Genomic DNA, 19387 nt, shown 5'->3' on the forward strand with positions numbered 1-19387 from the left:
CCTACTTAAAATTGTGTATATACTTTCGCCAATAGCTTCCTAACTCTTGTCCATGCCAGCCAGTGGTAGCTACCTGTTTACTTGAGGTAGACCTTTCTAGATTCTTTGTGAGAGACGTACAGTATTGTCTCTCTACTCCCCATTTGTCAACTTGCTATAATAATAAAAAAGTTGCTAAAACAGAATAGCAGTCAAATGTATTTTGTGAAGTTATACTGTGTGTTGGTGTGTGTGTATGTGTGTGTGTCTGTCCACCTTTGTATAAGCTTATGTCCACCACATGATTGCAGGAGTTCATGAAATCCAGAAAAGGGCATTACCAAGTCCTCTGAAACTAGAGTTATAAACACTTGTGGGATGACATGTGGATGCCAGGAATCAAATTACAAGAATACTTAGTGTTCTTGAGCACTTCACCATCTTTACATAACTATCAAATGTATCTTTCAAACATGTTTTTACTGATGTCTAGATCTACATTTCTCATTCCTTAAATGGTAACTTAAGAACTCATACTCCAACCAAGTACCATTCAGTGTGGTTCTTCTGTCACTCAGTCCAGTGACAGTGCAGAACCAGATTTTGTAAAGTCTAAACCTGAGAAAACTTTGGCAGACTGCTTTATCTAAAGAAAAGAAACTTTTTACCTTTGCAAACTTTACAAAAACAATAAAAGTGGTGTGTGGACTGCAGGGTCTTTGGAAAAGGCACAGGTCCAAAACATGCTTGGGTACTTGTTCTGCTTCCGCTCTAGTCTGGTCATTTCTCTCAATGACCCCCATAAAGGTTGTTGGGACTAGGACAATTGGTGATGTAATGGGAGACAGGAAAGCTGCTCCTTTATTTAATTAATTTGCATGCAAACAGCCAGGCATGACCAAAACATACCACGTCCATTCCTATCATAAAGCAGTGTGCGTGTCTGTGTGTGTACCTTAAAAAAAAAAAAAAAAAAAAAACTTACTTTTTAGGTTATCATAACCAGATTTTAACCATGTTGATAAGGAATTAAGAAAACATTATCCTAAACCCTAGTTCTAAAGAGGCAAATTGCTAGTCCAATGAGACAATATTTAATGTCTTTCACAGATCTTTGCAAAAACTTTAAAGCAAATCATTAAGAATAATCATTGAGTCACAGTGAATTTTTCTACACAGACAACGGTGGAAGAATTCTGTTTGCAAGCTGAGAGAATTTCAATTACCATGGAGCTAGTGAAAGTTAACTTTATTAATATATCTTTGCAACAAAGAAAAATGTGGCCCACGGTTATAGCACATGCGGCCATGTACAATGGGCTTGATGGTAGCTGCTAATGAAGATCTATCATGCTAACACATAATGACATACTAAGAACTCTTAGAACTTGGGGTACTAACTCAAAGCATTATGCCTTAAAAGTAATGCAAGTGCTTGTTCCTTTGGAGCTTATGTTAATGGTTTTTTCTTACCAGTGAAAACACCTATGTAATTTTTAATATATAAATATTTTATTACAAAAATCAATTTTGTTTAATGAAGTCTTCTGAAAGAGAAGACACCATAAGATGTTTTATTAGTACATACTAACATTATCACACATTTTACTGTGTACTTTGTCATCTCTAACTAGAGCCAGAGAAGGAAACAGAAAACCCTAAGTGCAGTAATAAAAGCTTTTACTATAAGTTGAAGGAGAAACAAATGGAAATACTTCCTTTTGAGACAATGTCTCGCTATGAAGCCCTGTCTGGCCTGGAATTTACTACATGGACCAGGCTGGTCTGTAATTCATAGGAACCTCTCTGCCTCTGCCTCCGAAGTATGCTCCCTCTACCATGCTAGGCTGAAAGATTTCATTAAAAGTAATTGCTTAATTTTTACTACATCATATTTCCCACAATCCTAGTAAAGTAGATTTTAAATACACCTACTTTTTTTTTCTCCTAGAACATTTTTACTTTGCAGAAACTGGTTGAGCTTAACCTCTCTGCCGCTTGATACTTCAAAAGTCAAAAATGTCCTTTATTTCAGCAAATCCTCCTGTGACACTGACAAATGCTTGGGAGCCATTCAGAAGAGCAGAAGGCAAGTGCCCCCTTGAAAGGTGTGAGTTGGATGGTGGGGAGAGCACTGTTCTCCAAGAAAGGCACTGCAACATGCAACAGCTTTCTCACCTTAACCAAAATCAAAAGCAGCATGCCAGGGAACAGATTTGCCTTGAATGCAGGCAGATTCATGTCTTTTCTTGAATATTTCAAGCATTTAGAACAGGTCTCGGCACAAGGAGTCAACAGTGCTAAGTGAGCAAATTTACTAGAGACGATTGCTGCTGCCTCATATACTGCCTGGATATCATTGCAATATGCAGCAGGTCTTCTTTGTCACTCTCTTTGTTTGAAAGAAAAAATATCTGAAGCTCCAGAAGGTTCAAAATAGTGCACCCAGCCAAGGAGCCAAGAATAAAATTGTGATCTGTTTGTGTACTTAGAGGAACTAAAATCATAAATTTACCATCAATGACACGCTGTACCACATTAGTAAGAGAAATAAATTTAAAAATTAAATGTCCTTGATTGTGTTTGTATGTATGTAGGAGTGAAGATGTGTTTAAGTATGTGTGGTTAGGGATGTAAATGTATCAGTATGCCATGGCACAACCACGGAGATCAGAAGACAAACTCAAGTGTCAGTCCTTACCTTCCATCTTGTTGGAGGCTGAGTCTCTTCATTGTTTTATTACTTCTCACAAATGCCCAACAATCTAGCCCTAGAGCTTCTGGGAATTCACTTGTTTCTGCCTCACATTGGCCCATGGGAGCACTGCAGTTTCAAATGCTACGGCTTCCCATCTCGCCTTTGCTCTGTAAAGGCTCTGGGTATTTGAACTCAGGTCCTCACACTTGCATGGCAAGCACTTTTACTCACTGAGCCATTATCCCAGCCAACAAATATCCCTTTTATACCAGCTAAATGTTAGCAGTAATACATATTTAATGCAAAAATAAAGTTTAGCCACCAAGGGTAACAGTTAAAGATACTGAAAGAAAGGACATGAACATTTTAAGATATAAATGAAAATGTAAGCTAATTTTTAAAGATCATAATTAAGAACATCTTACTTTTTGCTATCATCTTTAATAAAATATTTTAAACACAGAGGCCTTCAGTTACACAATGTGCAGAGAGTGAGAGACTATAAAGCACTCAGTCCTATGTGGGTTAGCCCAACCCTCCTCGAGCCTCAGAGATCTTTGCGGAAGAGGAGACAGAAAGATTAAGAGCCAAAGGTAATGGATGACACCAAGGAAACAGCATCCTCCAGGCACAATAGGTTGATGTACATATGAATTCACAGAGACTGTGATAGGTTCAAGACAGATGGGGTCAGAGTACTGAGAGGGGATAAATGGACACTGGAGGTTCCCATGTTAACCAAGAAGTTTTATGAAATTGATATGGGCAAAGGGCAGGCCAGGCTTATCCAGGAAAGTGTCACTGGGTGCATCAACCACAGTGCATGATTCCTTGGCCAACACATTTTTGTTGTTGTTGTTTTGGTATGTTATTGTCTTACTGGTATTTTGCTTGTTTGTTTTTCTGTCATGTGCAAGTTTTTCGTATTTCTTGTTTTTTTTTTCTTTGTTTTGTTTCTTTTCCTATTAAAGAATAAGCAAAACAACAAAAGTTGCTAAGTAGGGTAGTAGGGAGAATCTGGAAGGAATTGGGTGGGGATGAAACATAATCAAAATACATCATATGCAAAAATGTGTTCATATAAAAAATAAAATAAGTTAAGAATATTGGGATATATTACATCACACAAGCTGTGTGTGTATGTGTGTATGTATATCTGTGTGTGTACATGTGTATGCATGCCCATCCTACAGGAGTGTGGTATATGCATATGCGTAGGCAAAGGTACATGATCACGTGCCCACACACAAAGAGGCCGTGTTGTATCACTCTGCTTTATTCTCTCAGTCCAGGGTCTCTTACCAAACCCAGAGGTAGTTTGCTGGCTAGGAAGATATAATAAGCCTCCCGTCTCCACTCTCCATAGCACCTATCTCTTTATGTGAATGCTGGTATCTAAACTCAAGTGCTCCTGTTTATACAAGAAGTACTCTTACCCACTGAGCTATCTCTCCAGCCTCTCATTGTTTTTTAATAGGATAAAATAAGTTGCTTGCTCTTCTAAGAAAATAAGTAATTAGGATTCTGATAATTAAGCATGAGATAAAGTATTTGGTATATGTGTGCCCCAAATCCCCATAAATTATGCATGCACAACTTTTAAAGCTGCATCTTAATAAGCATCTTAAAATAAAACTAATTTTGAAAGCCATGATATTGAAATTTTAATAATCATCCCAATTTTATTAGTGAAAGCTAGCTAAGTATCAGCTTTAAAATAAAAACATTATGTAAAACTGACCAGGATTTGTTGAATTCTGTAGTAAATTTCTTTGCAAATTTCAACTTAGAGAGATGGCCTCTGTTAACTTCATCATATTGTTCCTCATTTACATAGATCAATCACTTTAGGCAGTTTTCTTATGAGACAGTTACTCTACTCCAGTCTGAACTACTCTGTCCTTCTCTGATGGCTTACTTTGGACATTAACTTGCATAGGCCACAGATTGCACAGCTATTTCTTCAAATATTGTTGGTACAATGTTTGGACACGGTTAAACTGTAATTTAGGACACCAGGTAAAATAGATTGTTCTCCCTTATAGAAGGGCAGCACTAAACAAAAATGGGTAACCATTCCACAAATGAAGAAGAACTCTTTCTGCCTATAGCCTGCAAACCAGAATACTAGCCTTTCTTATTCACACACAACTTGAAGCATCTGTTCTTCCTGGGCTTTGAGCCTACTGGCTATGGAACTAGAAATGTGCCACCCGACCTCTTGGGTGCCCAGCTTGCCAACACACTGAGCAGATCTTTGGATTGTCAGTCTCATTAATCATATGAACATTGAGATCCCTTACAATTGGGATTTCTGTTGACAATGCTACTGGTCATCTTTCTCTGCAATACCCTGATTGATACTCCACCCATGTTTTGAACTAGTAGGGAAGTAATTTCTTACACATGTAAGCTCTCTGTGATTAACATGCTTACACACTAGCTCTGTCTGATAGAATTCTACACTCCAAGCTTTCACTCTCAGGTCTCCTCCTTCCTGTGATGCATTCAAGTAAATAGTATTTTACCATACTTAGCATTTTCATGACACTCATGATCATCTGTAGACTTGCCTGATGAGAAAATGATATCCTTCCATGATAATGAGCAGCAGATTAGCCCCCAAAGACATTAACTGTATGACATAGAGCAATCTCAGGTTCTCTATTTGTTGTTGCCTCAAATCACAAACAAATATTATAACATCACATTCCATTCTGGCTCAACACTGTCACAGTCCCTTTAAGTCAGTCTTTTGTAAACAATACTATGGTTTTTATTTTTATTACAAAATTGTTAATTATTTTAGAATGAGGTCATGAGAAGACAATTGTTCTTACTTGAAGGCAACTATTTATAATGGCATTATTCTCTCGTTAAAGACATGATCTTGGGGTGGGGAAGAAAGTGATGATGGGTGCAAGGAAGAGGCAGGCACCATCCACACAGTCATGACATCAAGAAGTGATAAGCAAAGAGGGAAAACCCCTGAGGCTCTACACACATCACCAGGAAAGGTTCTTACTGGGGATCTCTCTATACTCTTTAAAGGGTCTCCTTTCTGCCTTTATGACATGGATGAGAAGATATTATTTTTAAGTCCTAAAGATCAAACTACTGAAAGTCAGCAGTTCCTCTCTCTGTAACCTGGTTCTGACCACTGCCACCTCTTTCTGGTGGGCAGGCACCATGATACAGAAACATGTTATCAATTTATTCCAAGCACTCCACTGTTTCATAAGCTTTTTCAAGTAGTCTTCCCTTAGTACATAACTGTCGGCAAGTTTGTTCTGTGCTGGCCACCCTTCCTTTTGTTTCAGTCTTTCATAAAAATCCTTTTGTGTGACAGTCAAGCAGCTGTGCTTTGTTCTTTAATGTTCCTAGCCTGGATCCCCAGCCGAGATCACTTTATAACATAAACGGCAAAGTACCATTTTCACAGCAGGGACAACTGTGTTCATCTTCAAAAAGAGGCATTAATAAAATGAGCCTGTAATGAACATGCTAATTCTGATCGCAGACTCGTGCACAAAGGCAGAGACTTCACTGCCACCTCTCTGAATGATGGTAAAAGTTGTTCATGTTCGTTTTTTTCTTAACAACAGCTAAAATGGCTTATTTTATTTTTGAACAGACATATTATGCAAACATCTCCGTGTTTTACAATGCAATGCTGCCTCATCTCATCTAAACTGTGCACTGTGTTTTACTTACTCAGTAACAGTCACCTTCAGGGAACACACTTTTTCCATCTTGCAAGAATTGACTTCCCGAATGAGGCATATCACTGAATCACAGAACAGTAGCTGAAAAGGGATCTGACTGCTCAGATCCCCAACCTAAGGCTTCTCTGTCCAAATGAGGTAAAGAAGAGAAGGAAGAAGCATGACTAAAAGAACACGGGCATGGGCAGATTGGATAAGAACATCATAGATTTCTATTACAGTGCCAGTGAGGGAGCTCAAATGACCAAAGCCTGGGCATAAGTACCCTGCATTGCATAACCTCAAAGGTGACCATATCCAGTAGCATATAAAAAGTATCACAAACTGATATTTTTAATAGTATTTGTTAAGCTGTGTAAAGAGAATGCCTGGGATTTGGCGGGCTAACACATAACACAGCAGCTGTAATCTGCTGTCCTCTATGAAAAAGCCAGTTTCTCATGATAGATGAAAGCAATGTGATGTTTACCATGCTTAGTTACTGTGATACTGCTGGTGGTTTTGGTTTGAGGGGTGATACTAATGCATATGGGAAAATGTCAGACACAATCCACTAAATTTAGAAAATTTGTAGTTTGTGTTACTAGTCTAAGTGAAATATGTGTATTTCCAGACTGCCCTCCCCCAGAAAATGAGCTCAAGAACCATGCACAGTGTTTAGTCATGTTTAAAGAAAGAAAAAAAAAAAGATTAGATTATTCTAGTACGTCCTTTTAGAGAAATAGAATTTTGTGAGCAGGATGAAAGTACTCTTGACCGCTTTCCTGTAGACCCAAAGCAGCACACAGTCTTGGATTTTTCAGCACTAAGAAGAAACTCCACGCAGCACTGTTGCATCTGCCCAGCAGCTGATAACACACATCAGTAGAATGTGCTCACTCACCATTTCATTATATATATATATTTCTATGCTTCCCTGCAAATATCAGGTAAACCTCACAGGCAATCAAGTCAGGATCCAAAGAAGCAATTTCATCTGGATGGCAATTCCTACACATAAGATATACTTTCTGGACCTTTGCATGTACTAACTTACAACTCTAATACTAAATCCATTGTCCTCTGCAGTATTCCACAGTGGATAAGCTTCAGCCTTCAGTAAGCTCTCCATGATCCCTGTAGCCTTTACTTGCAGTCTGCTCAGGAGGAACTCTATGTATCCAGCAATCAGACAAAGCCTCTTAAAGAGACCTCTTAAAGATACAGGTAACTAGTGCCAGTGTGTGCTGTGCTTCCACAGCCACAGAAACTTAAGACAATAACAATGAAAACTAACTTGAATAACCACACTCAACATCCATGCCCTTTTCTAGGAGCCACACTACAGGATGTATGCTTAGCTGCCTTCTATCTCATCCTAGGCATGGACAGTTTTGAGCTTTAGGTTGTCTGTCCAGTGAAAATGTATTTAGAGAGCTCGGGCAATTTGAAAAATCTACTGTGGAAAACTGTCTCTGAAATGCTCCTTCAGTGTACATGGGTGGTCAGGGTATTATTGTAATGTCTTCTGCATTTAGCCACACAGGTCAGACATTTGAATATCCAATTACTTAGCTTCTCCGGGAGCCTGTTTGAAATAAATGAGTGCTCTCCATCCATCCTACTTAGACAAAAGCCATCATGACTGTTGGCACATTTTTGGCATTTGTCAGCAAAGTGGGAAGGAAATAAATGACCCATGTAGCTGAAACAGGCCTGTGATGAGGGCCACTGGACAGCAAGTGTAATGTTGTCTCCATCTCCTACAGAGTGAGAATGCTTGACTATCTGCCAACAAGATCTACAAGAGAAAGTAAACTTAAGACAGTCAGAAGGCTCATTAGTTACAGCACAGACATTCACCTCCCTAACTTTTCACAATGCTCTAAGCCCATAAACACTAGTGTTGCTAGTGTTAAAAAACTTTTATTAATAGAATTATCAACATCTAGAAAGTTCAAAAAGGTGACTCTAGGAAACAAAAACGATTCCATCCTCAATTATTTCATGACATGGAAATGGAAGGAAAAACTGTAAGGTTGTGGCTCTTCTATTTTTCCATTATTCAAACATCACCTTTGAATTTTCTTATGAAACATTTTCAGGGCAACTAAATGCAGTTATCTAAGAAAGGAAGGTTAAATATCTTACTAGAATAATGTATTTTCATCCAAATGAATGACATATGAAAAACAGTCATGTAGAAAGTCAAGATCATATTGAGGTTGTCAAATGCATTTGTTTACACAGTGATGAACTACGTAAAGCAGAGGAGACAGAGGTTCACCCGGCCAGGAACTAGGAAATCATCTATCCATGTGAATGATACTTTCTGCCAATATTTTGTTAATATCTTCATGAAATAAATAAATGTTAACTCAAGCAAATGACATATGTTATTTGCTTTGCAGAAATTTGAATAGCTTAGATGATGGACAAAAAAAGTTCAAAAGGTTTCTAGTTAACTTATTTTATTTTACTTTTATAATACACTTTTGCAGGACTACAAGTATCAATAGTTTTTGGAAGTTTATAAGAATATCAGGGATGAGTCAGTTTTGCTCAGATACGGGTATATGTAGACTGAATCTAGCTCCTTGCTTGGTTACATTCTGAACATCCACACATATAGATTCATATACACCTATATATTCCATAGTGTAGGTATACCACCTATACACATGGATGAATACTCCATTAAAATTTATCATCTGAATTCTAATTAACTGTCTTCATTTTATTTTACAAGATCGTATAGCTGCCTGGTAGATTTTTTTTTATCTTTGCAAATACTTTTAAAGTTTAAAATCCATTTATGTTGTTTATTGTGAGACTAAAGACTTAGGACTTCTAGCCTCATTGTTTGAGTTTAATTGTTAGTTGAAATCAGATGAAATTCTTTACAATGTGAAGCTTTGAGTACAAGTAGTTATGAAAAACTGGACTTAACCTGCAATTAACCCATATTTTCTGAAGTATAGGTGCTTTCATCATCTCTTGTTCCTTAGTTTGGGACTCCATTTTCAATTTTAACTCTTGGGCTAAATTTCTGGGCTCTGAAACCAGCAGCACAGGAATATGGCTGGAAGCTTCACTTCCACAGAGAGCTCATAGACCTTTGTCCTGGACCTTTCTTTTCACATGCACACATCCTGCCAGAGAGTTGAAACTCTAGTGCCGAACTCTATAATCCATGCAGCTCTCTTCTTGGCTTTTATGCTTATAAATATCTATTCTCTGGGTGTCTCCATCTTTACAACACCTGGAAATTTCACTTACTCATTTAATTTGTTTTCAAATTTTGTCAAAGTTGTATTAAGAAAAGTCTATTGTAAGTTTTGCAAACAATTTTGAAGCATAAAACAAGACAGCAGCATATTAGAGAAGATAAAGACACACAAAACATTGCCGTAATAATGTTATCTGCTAGCTCCCCAGTTAGGCAATGCTTATGCTCTACTCAAGAACCAGTATTAGAAATACAGCAATGGGCCATATTTTACATAGCAGTACTGTCATGGTAAAGGAACTCTACAAAATAGGTACACTGCAGACCATGCTATGCTTTATCAGGCTGTATAAGCAACACAGAGAATGAGAAAGGGATCTACCATTTCATTTTCTTCATCAATGGTTATCAGCGTATGAAACAACTGAAAGAAAAGAATTATTTTGACATAAAAATGTGTATATCTTATCTTTGGTTTTTAACAGTCCTTTTAGGGGACAAAAAAGCTCACCTTTACATGGGATGGCTTCATTAATTTTGTAATCATTAGTGTCACCTTGTGTCTTGTGTACAAGAAAACAGTAGTAGTCGGCATTAAAAAATAAGCCCAGGCACAAGTCATGCTAACAAAGAAGCAAGCCATATATTTCTCTGCCTAGATTTTCTTGCCAAAATCAAAACAGTATCTGGTATTTACAACACAAACTTCACTGTTATTTTCTTTTCCTGGTTAGCATTCCTTCAAAAACCAAGAAGACATCTACTGTCCAATTAACATTTGGCACATTCTAACATTTTATTTAAACTCGATTTCTCATATGATCATACCACAACACTGCTCTCTGAACATTCCTATAAAAGAACACTTGACATACAGAACTGCTACAATGATAAAGCAACAGCCTTGAACTTGAGCACTTACCACGTAAAACTGTGAGTCTGGTGGACACACTTATTTCTCCCACATTATTTGAGGCCACACATTCATAAATGGCCTCATCCCGTGGAGTCCTTAAGGGCTGTATTCTTAGAACTGATCCAGATCCATCGTCAAATTCTATTACCTATTAGAGGGAACAATAGCTGTCACAGGTGTTGTTACAATCATCTACCTCTCAGCTAAATTTCTCAGCACAGTAGTGATCCAGCCATTAGGCTCTGACTAGCCTAGGCATCATTCTGACAGAGCACTGAATTCTAATAGAGTGGTACAGCAGAACATATGATCAAATTTATATACCTTGTACCAAACGAAAGGAAGACATAAAACTACAAATATAGATTTCTATATACTCTCTACTAAAACCCTGCATGACTTCCTCATTAACATATCTCAAGCTTAGTAATTACAAAAGCACACCATAGCTGTGATGGATAAACCAGTTACTCGCTTTGGCAACACAAGCGTTTATGTGGGCCCGTTTACAGTTTACTGCTTTTCACCACAAATATTCTGTCAGTTTAGAGGGTCTTGTTCTTAACAATATATATGGTCAAGCCATGAAGAGCAACTGCATAAATCTAGTACTTACGCAGCCAACAAGAGGGCCAACCCAAAGCCTGGAAGCATGCATTAATTTTGTCATAAATCATCGCAGTTTTTATTCCAGTTTAGCATTTTGTGCCTTTTTATGGCCTTCTTCCCATGAAATGGAGGCTTGCCTCACTAAGCCAAAAATCAATGTGCTAAGCACCCATCCTGAATTCACTTTCATTGTAAGCTCCACTGGGAAAGAGAACAACACTGGTGATCAGAGTGCTAACAGCAGCTAAAGGAACCATGCAGCGTGCAGACCATGTTGATGGTATGTATGGATGGCAGTCAGGAGCAGCACCCTCCCATCACATGATGTCCTCTAGCAGTGGCTTCCCAGAACACTTCCCTTTTGCAGTGTTACCCTTTGCCTTGACTGCAAATAAACTGAGATTTTCTATCGAATTCAGTTATGAGTGGCTTAATCCTAAATTCTGTGTACATGCATTAGCATACAGAGAAAGGAGATTAAATATTTTAATTGTATTCACTTTAGTTCCTCTATGTATTCCATTTTAATTGTAAATTCAGAGATACTCAAAATGTTTAGTTTCTCAAAACACCTCTATGTATTTTCAACTCAATTAAGCACACATTAAGGAATCCAGTACACATCTAAGAGACAGAAGTTCCAGTTACTAGACTCTTTCTCAAACATTCCACAGTTTTATGAAAAACTGAGTATGCTACTTTAATACAGAAAAATGTATATGAATCATTAATATAAATTTCAATTAATTTTACATTAAATGTCATTGTACATTCATATTCCTTAACCATTTTGCATACTGAAACTTTTTTATGTTGTCATATATTAAAAGCCAGGGTTCTAATTCCCACTTTGAAAGATTATTTAATATTTCACAGTCAAAGCATGCTTACCATGTGCCAGCACTGACAGGAGCAGCAAAACCAGTCTTATCTATTACTCACACATGAGTGCAGGGTATATGAGGTGTGCATTTGCATGTGTGTGTGCATGTGCTCATGTATGTGTGCATTTGTGTGAATATGTGTGTAAACTTGCGTGGACACACATCCACATACACGCCCATACAGGAGTGCCCGTGTATGGACTACCAATTTGTAAAGGATTTTTAGCCCAAGACTTGGTATTATTTCATGTAGCTGCTTCACATAAAATAATTTTCCCTGAATTTGTTTATATGATTATCATAAACCAGTATGTACAAAGACCTCATGCATTGAAATATATTGTCCTATCATTTATTTTTATAAGATTTGCTTAGAAGATCACTGTTACCATCAAGTTAAAGAACACTCCTCTTGACAAAAAAAGTATTTTTAACTATAAAATGGAAAAAAATTCATATACCTCAAATTCACACACACAACACATCAGTTTGTATATGATGTAGAAAGTTCCTTGAAGATATTTTAAGACAAGTTTACACCAATATATCTTAAATTCAAATATATAAAAATTAAAATTTATGTCTAAATTTATAAAATTATAGGTTAAGATTCAAATTTTAAGTTTCACTGCTATTGCTAATCAGAATTTTTATGAATGTGAATACGTCACCCTGCTACACTCTGAACAATAACAACACAGGAGTCTGCGTTTTTAGCTGTGATACTACTTTTTACCAGAGGTTGCTATCAATTTTCTATCAAACTGAATTAGGCCAAAAAATCTACTAGGAAATCAGACAAAAAGGAACAGAGGTTTTATAATCTGAAATAGATCAGGAGTATTGAAGTCCCCTAAAAGTCATAATACACTTGTGCGTCCTTATCTATGAGTGTGATGTTATTCTAAATGAGCAGATTTCTAAGCCACATCCTTCCTCCCAATACGCAAATGACAGCATCATAAAGTGTACTTTTTCTGAGGGAAACAAAAATGTCTCCAAAAATTTCTGTATAATTACTCTGTTTGGCCTGTTTCTTTCACATAGTGCTTTATACTAAAACACTGAAGTGACTTTCTTATTCTGTACACAGGATTAGTACAGTAGATCCTTGCTGTTCTTAATCCATTCTCTTGACTTTTTGTAATAGAGTCTGAAACCCCCTTCCTGGAAAAGAGTACTGAATTTAAGCTATCAGAATTTTCAACAACATTTAGATTCTTCTTGGCATAAACTAGTTGACACCATTTACTAGTCCACACTGAGTTCATTCAGTATTACTGAGTGGGATAGATACATTTAGAAAACACACATTTTCATATGTTCCTCAGTCTTGGCAAAGTGACAACCTGGGGTTCTATCCTGCAATCCTAAAATAATCCTAAGAGGAAGCAAACTGGAGATGAGATTAGACCCTTTATGCCTTTACTTTCAGTAGAAACCATAATCTCAGACTTACTCTACAAAATCCCCAGACCCTAGTTAAGTCCTTACTCAAATGGATACAAAACTCAGTCACTGCAATGACCACATTCTCTATTGTAGAAAGACTCTGAGTTATAGTGCTCATTGCAGGTAACATAACTGTCACACCTCAGTGCTTGTGACACCTCATATTAGAGCAGAGATGCATTCTTCCCCAGAGAAACAGAACAATGGACCTAATACCTCAAATCTCTGGTTGCTGACTTTCTTTCCTTTTTTGTTCCAGACAATTTTTGGTCTTGGGTCCCCTGTAGCTTGACAAATGAAAGATGCAACTCCTCCAGAGACCCCTGTCTGATCAACCGGAGTTCGTGTAAACCTGGGAGGTGCTGAAATAAGAAGAAATAAACACCACAATTAGCAGGAATATTGAAATACAGATTATAACCTGGCTACACTGTTCCCTTCACAGTATACAGCCACATCCATAGTATAAACATGGGAAGGTGAAAAAAAAAAAAAGAGAGACAACCACAACCTTCTGCTGTTGAGGGTAATTTTGTGGTCAAGGTCTGTTATCTCTTAGTGCTTTCATTGCTGAAATGTGAATTAAGGCAAAGATCCAATAACATCCAAAAACCAACATCACACATTAATTTTTATTACTGGTATTTAAAAATCCAATTTGTCCTCTGTAACAAAAGGCTCATCAATCAAAGTGAGTAAAATTCCAGCACTTTGCTTTGATGTCACTATCAGGAGGCTGCCAGAAAGCAGCACTGCCATGGCCAGGCTATTAAAATTAGTGGCATTTAAGGGACGTTCTAGGAAATTGTAAAGAGATGAGAAATATAGCCTGGAATTAGAAGGCACAGCAGGAAACAGGAAGGGGAAAATGCCATGGGGGATTTCACACACAGTTTTGTAACTTAGCTCCTCATTTTGTAGAAAAATAACTAAAGAGAATCTTCCCAAATCACAGGAAAAGGGGATTATTAGGAAAGATCAATTTATGCTTAATAAAGAAGAAAGAAAGAATGGAAAAATGGAGCTTTCAGTCTCCATCACCCTTAACTCGTTCAGCAGTCATACTTCTCTACTCCTTGAAAATACTTCTTTCCTATCCTATATTTCAAAATCTAAATGCAGTAAGAGTGATGACATGAGTATTTATATACAAAAATATTCCACTGTGTAATCTGATTAGCAGAAGAATATAAGTAAATAAACATAAATAATGTAAATAATATAAATAATTTCATATGGGAACATCTGATAAGAAAATTATGACATGAAATCATTCAAAGTCCACGAAAGAAATAATGATGGTGGTTTGTGAAGTAGTATTTTAATCCCTTTTGCTATGCCTTTCTGTCTTTGATACACACCTGTACTATTTTTAAATGATTCTACTTTGATTTGTGGATATGTAATGTCTGTCTGTGTGTGTACACACATTCAATAATCTGAAGATGCTGGAAGGAGGCATAGGACATCCTGGAGATGGAGTTACAGGTTGGGAGCCAATAGACATGAGAACTGGTCCAGCAGCAAGAGTTTTTGACTGTGGAGCGATTTTCTCTCTTTCAATATTTGAATTTGTAATTGTTTTATTTAAAGAATGTTTTAAATTCCCGAATGTTGTGGATATAACATGTTTTTGTTTTGGTCCCAGGAGTGGGATGTGGGGCTGATTCAGATGGTCCACAGCAGCAGACTGTTTGCCTCATGTGGGCTATATTAGTAGTAGCTCCTTGCCAGCTGCAGATAGTTTGAATCTGAGGAGTCTGGAGAGAGAGTAAATGCAAGAGCCCAGAGAGTGGAGATCAGAGAAAGAGCAAGGCTGCTGCGGCTGCTGCGGCTGCTGCGGCTGCTGCGGCTGCTGCGGCTGCTGCGGCTGCTGCGGCTGCTGCGGCTGCTGCGGCTGCTGCTACACCTGCTTGTAGATAAGAAGTTAGAGATTTCCTGAAAAGAGGATCTGACTGGCTCCGAGGAGCTCACCTACCCTGACCAGCGGGAAGCATCTAATAGAGAAAACATTGCCCCCTCTCCCACTATTACTTTCTCTCTCCTACCTGGTGTTGGGGTGTGTGAAGGGATTGGGTTGGAGCAGGGAAAAAAGATAAAAGAAACATAAATAGTTTTTTTTTTTTTTTTAAGTATGCCAAGACCAGAACATTTTACTTTTCCATATTCCTTTGTCTTTTAATCCCTCTTAGAGATTTTTTTTAATTTTATTTTTCTTTTTAGTTACATTTTGTTAACTCTGTGTCCCAGCTGTATCCCGCTCCCTCATTCCCTCCCCAACCCCACACTCCCTCCCTCATCTCCACCCTGCCCCTTTCCAAGTCCACTGATAGGGGAGGACCTCCTCCCCTTTCATTTGACCCTGTTTTATTAGGTTTCTTCAGGGCTGGCTGCAAAGCCCTCCTCTATGGCCTAACAGGACTGCTCCTCCCCTTGGGGGGGGGAGGGGCGGGCAAAGAGCCTGCCCTTGAGATCCTGTTAGAAATAGTCCTTGTTCCCCTTACTTTGGAAAACTACTTGGTTACTAAGCTACCACAGGCCACATCCGAGCAGAAGTTCTAGGTTATATCCATAGATGGTCCTTGGTTGAGTGTCAGTCTCAGAAAAGACCCTGGGGCCGGATATTCGGTCCTTGTAGAGCTCCTATTCTTTCCATATCATACTAACTCCCCTTCTTTCATATGATTCCCTGCACTCTGCCCAGGGTTTGGTTATGAGTCTTAGTGTCTGCTTTGAAACACTGCTAGGTAGAGTCTTTCAGATGCCTTTTGTGGTTGACTCCTGTCATACGTTCAATGCACATCCCATTAGTCTTTCTAAATGAGGATTGATCATCTTCGCCTGTGTCCACTTTCTTGATTATCTTCTTTAGGTGTGTAGATTTCATTATGTTTATCATATCTTGTAGGTCTATATAAGCGAGTATATACCAAGTTTGTCTTTCTCCTTCTGGGATACCTCACTCAGAATTATCTTTTCTAGATCCCACCACTTGCCTGCAAATTTTATGATTTCCTCCTTTTTGATTGCTGAGTAGTATTCCATTGTGTAAAATTACCACATTTTCTGTATCCATTCCTCCATTGATGGACATCTGGGTTGTTTCCAAGTTCTGGCTATTACAAATAAAGCTGCTGAAAACAGCCCAGATGCCCCTCAACTGAAGAATGGATGCAGAAATTGTGGTACATCTATACAATGGAGTATTACTCAGCAATGAAAAATAAGGAAATCATGAAATTTGCAGGTAAATGGTGGGACCTGGAAAGGATCATCCTGAATGAGTTTTCCCAGAAGCAAAAAGACACACATGGTATATACTCACTCATATAAACATACAACATAGGATAAACCCACTAAAATCTGTACATCTAAACAAACTAAGCAAAAGAGAGGACCCTAACTAAAACACTCAATCCCCATCCTGAAAAGGCAAAGAGGATGGAGATCAGAAGAAGAAGAAAACAGGAAACAACCTAGGAACCTGCTACAGAGGGCCTCTGAAAGCCAGAAGAAGAAAACAGGAAACAACCTAGGAACCTGCCACAGAGGGCCTCTGAAAGCCTCTGCCCTGCAGACTATCAAAGCAGATGCTGAGCCTGATGGCCAACTGATGGGCAGAGTGAATGGAATTTTATGTAAGAAGTGGAAATAGCAAGAGCTGGAGAGGACAGGAACTCCACAAGGAGAGCAACAGAACAAGAAAATTTGAATACAGGGAACTTTCCAGAGACTCATACTCCAACCAAGGACTATTGATGGAGATAACCTAGAACCCCTGCACAGATGTAGCCCATGGCAGTTTAGTGTCCAAGTGGGTTACATAATGATGGGAAGAGGGACTGCCTCTGACAGAAACTGATTGGCCTGCTCTTTGATCACCTTCCCCTGAGGGGGGAACAGCCTTACCAGGCCACAGAAGAAGACAATGCTGCCATTCCTGATGTGATCTGATAGACTAAGATCAAAAGGAAGGAGAGGAGGACCTCCCCTATCAGTGGACTTGGGGAGGAGCATGCATGCAGAAAGGGGAGGAAGGGTGGGATCGGGAGGGGAAAAAAGAGGGGCTTATGGGGGGATACAAAAAGAATAAAGTGTAATTAATAATAAAAAAAGAAAAAAATGTATAAAACTAGAAGAATGAGGCAAAAACACAAACAAAAATAACAAATAAAGCTGCTACCAACATGGTTGAACAAATGTCCTTGTTGTGTACTTGAGCAAACTTTGGGTATATACCTAGGAGTGGTATAGCTGGGTCTTGAGGTAGCACTACTCCTAGTTGTCTGAGAAAGCCAGATTGACTCCCAAAGTGGTTGTACCAGTTTACATTCCCACCAGCAATGGAAGAGGGTTCCCCTTTCTCCACAACCTGATTTTATCACCTACTGTTCTTTAGTGGTATCAATCACAATAGCTATAAGTAATTCTAGTTAACATTTAATTTGAATATAATTTTCAAACTCTAGGACAAAAAAGCCATTAGCAACATTGTGTCTTATTTGCCCATTGCTACCATGAGGCTCAGCCCTCAGTCATGTTTCCCATTAATGTCCTGCAATACCCACATTATCTGACATAGTTTGATTTCTTCACAGACAGGAAAATCAGATAACCATTTGAAATCGATTGTTATTTGATGAATGATGATGATTAAAGGGAGATAGGTAAGTAGGTAGGTACACAGATAATAGATAGATAGATAGATAGATAGATAGATGGTAAATAGATAGTAGATAAATGGATAGATCAGTACATAGATGGATGGATAAACAGACAGAGGCATTGGAGGAAAAAATGCATAACTTTACTGTTTCTTCACTGTCAAAACATGAGAAAGAAAGAAATTATTTTGCAGATTTTATACAATTTTGAGGGTTCCTATCTAATTATGTGATTACACAAATGGGGGAGCTCAGGAGAAACAGAAGAGAAAAGCATCCCTTTATAATCTGGTCATAGGAAGTGACTTCTCATCAGGAAATTCAAAATTTTAATGGCAATAAAAGGGCTTGGGTCATGTTTGTGTTCAAAAAGATTAGGAATAAAAATGGGCTTTATCATCACTCTTATGCATCACATGCTGTAGCATCATGGGTAAAAATACAAATGAAATAACTACAATAAGCATTGGGAAATACTTAAAATGATTTAAAATTGACTAATAGTGAGAAGGATTGAAAAAGAAAACTAATGATGACAATTTTCTGAAAAAGACACATGTTATTGCAAGTTTTCTTACTACTCTTTCCACAATTTCAGGTAAAGTAAGTTGATAATAAATGTTCTTTTGTCAGTACCTAATAAAAACAAATTCAAAAATAAAAACAATTTCATCTATAAAATATAATGAAGGAAATTACTAGTGGTTATCACTGAGAAATAAAGCCCATTGCTTTGCTCTGTTAAATATCACAGTAAGTCAATTTTGAGCCCCTTTAATCTGCCTTTTTTAATCAGGCTGAATCTTAAATCTCTTTAAGTTGTCACTGAAATTGTTTAACAGTTTCTTGCAAGAGTGTAGAAAAGAAATGAAGTGCCAATAGATGAGATGACTATATACACACCCACTGTATATTTAATTACCCTAAAATAGTCTGTAAAGGCTACTGTTCTGTTTCTCTTCTCAAAGAATGAAGGACAGTTGCAGAATCTTACAATCTGCAAGGAATATTTGCCATGTGCACAAATGCTATACTTGTCTACTTTCCAAACCATAAAAGGAATAAATGTCAATGTTCTATGATGGGAAGTAATAGATGCAATTAATGATCCTTTTAGTAGACATGCGTGTTGTGTAAATAATTGTTTTGGCTGGACAAATTCTAAGACTGGTGCTGACAATTCTTGGCAGACAGCCACTGGAAGATATGTAATAGAAGGCTAACCTTCATGGTTCCAACAATGCTAGGGAAA

The 19387-nt window shown here is 37.9% G+C and overlaps 1 protein-coding gene across 39 annotated transcripts in view; it reads right to left on the bottom strand.

Moving 5' to 3' along the window:
- Ptprd (protein tyrosine phosphatase receptor type D) overlaps window positions 1-19387 on the bottom strand; it is a 2581289-nt gene that overhangs the window by 310856 nt on the left and 2251046 nt on the right. For all 39 annotated transcript variants that reach the window (XM_060365770.1, XM_060365741.1, XM_060365771.1 and 36 more), the window contains 2 exons: window positions 13688-13833; window positions 10533-10674 (listed from right to left, as the gene is read on the bottom strand). In XM_060365770.1, coding sequence (XP_060221753.1) covers window positions 10533-10674; window positions 13688-13833 — 288 coding nt within the window. The remainder of the gene's footprint in view (window positions 1-10532; window positions 10675-13687; window positions 13834-19387) is intronic.

The sequence above is a fragment of the Meriones unguiculatus genome, chromosome 12 (genome assembly GCF_030254825.1).
Source record: "Meriones unguiculatus strain TT.TT164.6M chromosome 12, Bangor_MerUng_6.1, whole genome shotgun sequence".
In the NCBI taxonomy this organism is placed as follows: domain Eukaryota; kingdom Metazoa; phylum Chordata; class Mammalia; order Rodentia; family Muridae; genus Meriones; species Meriones unguiculatus.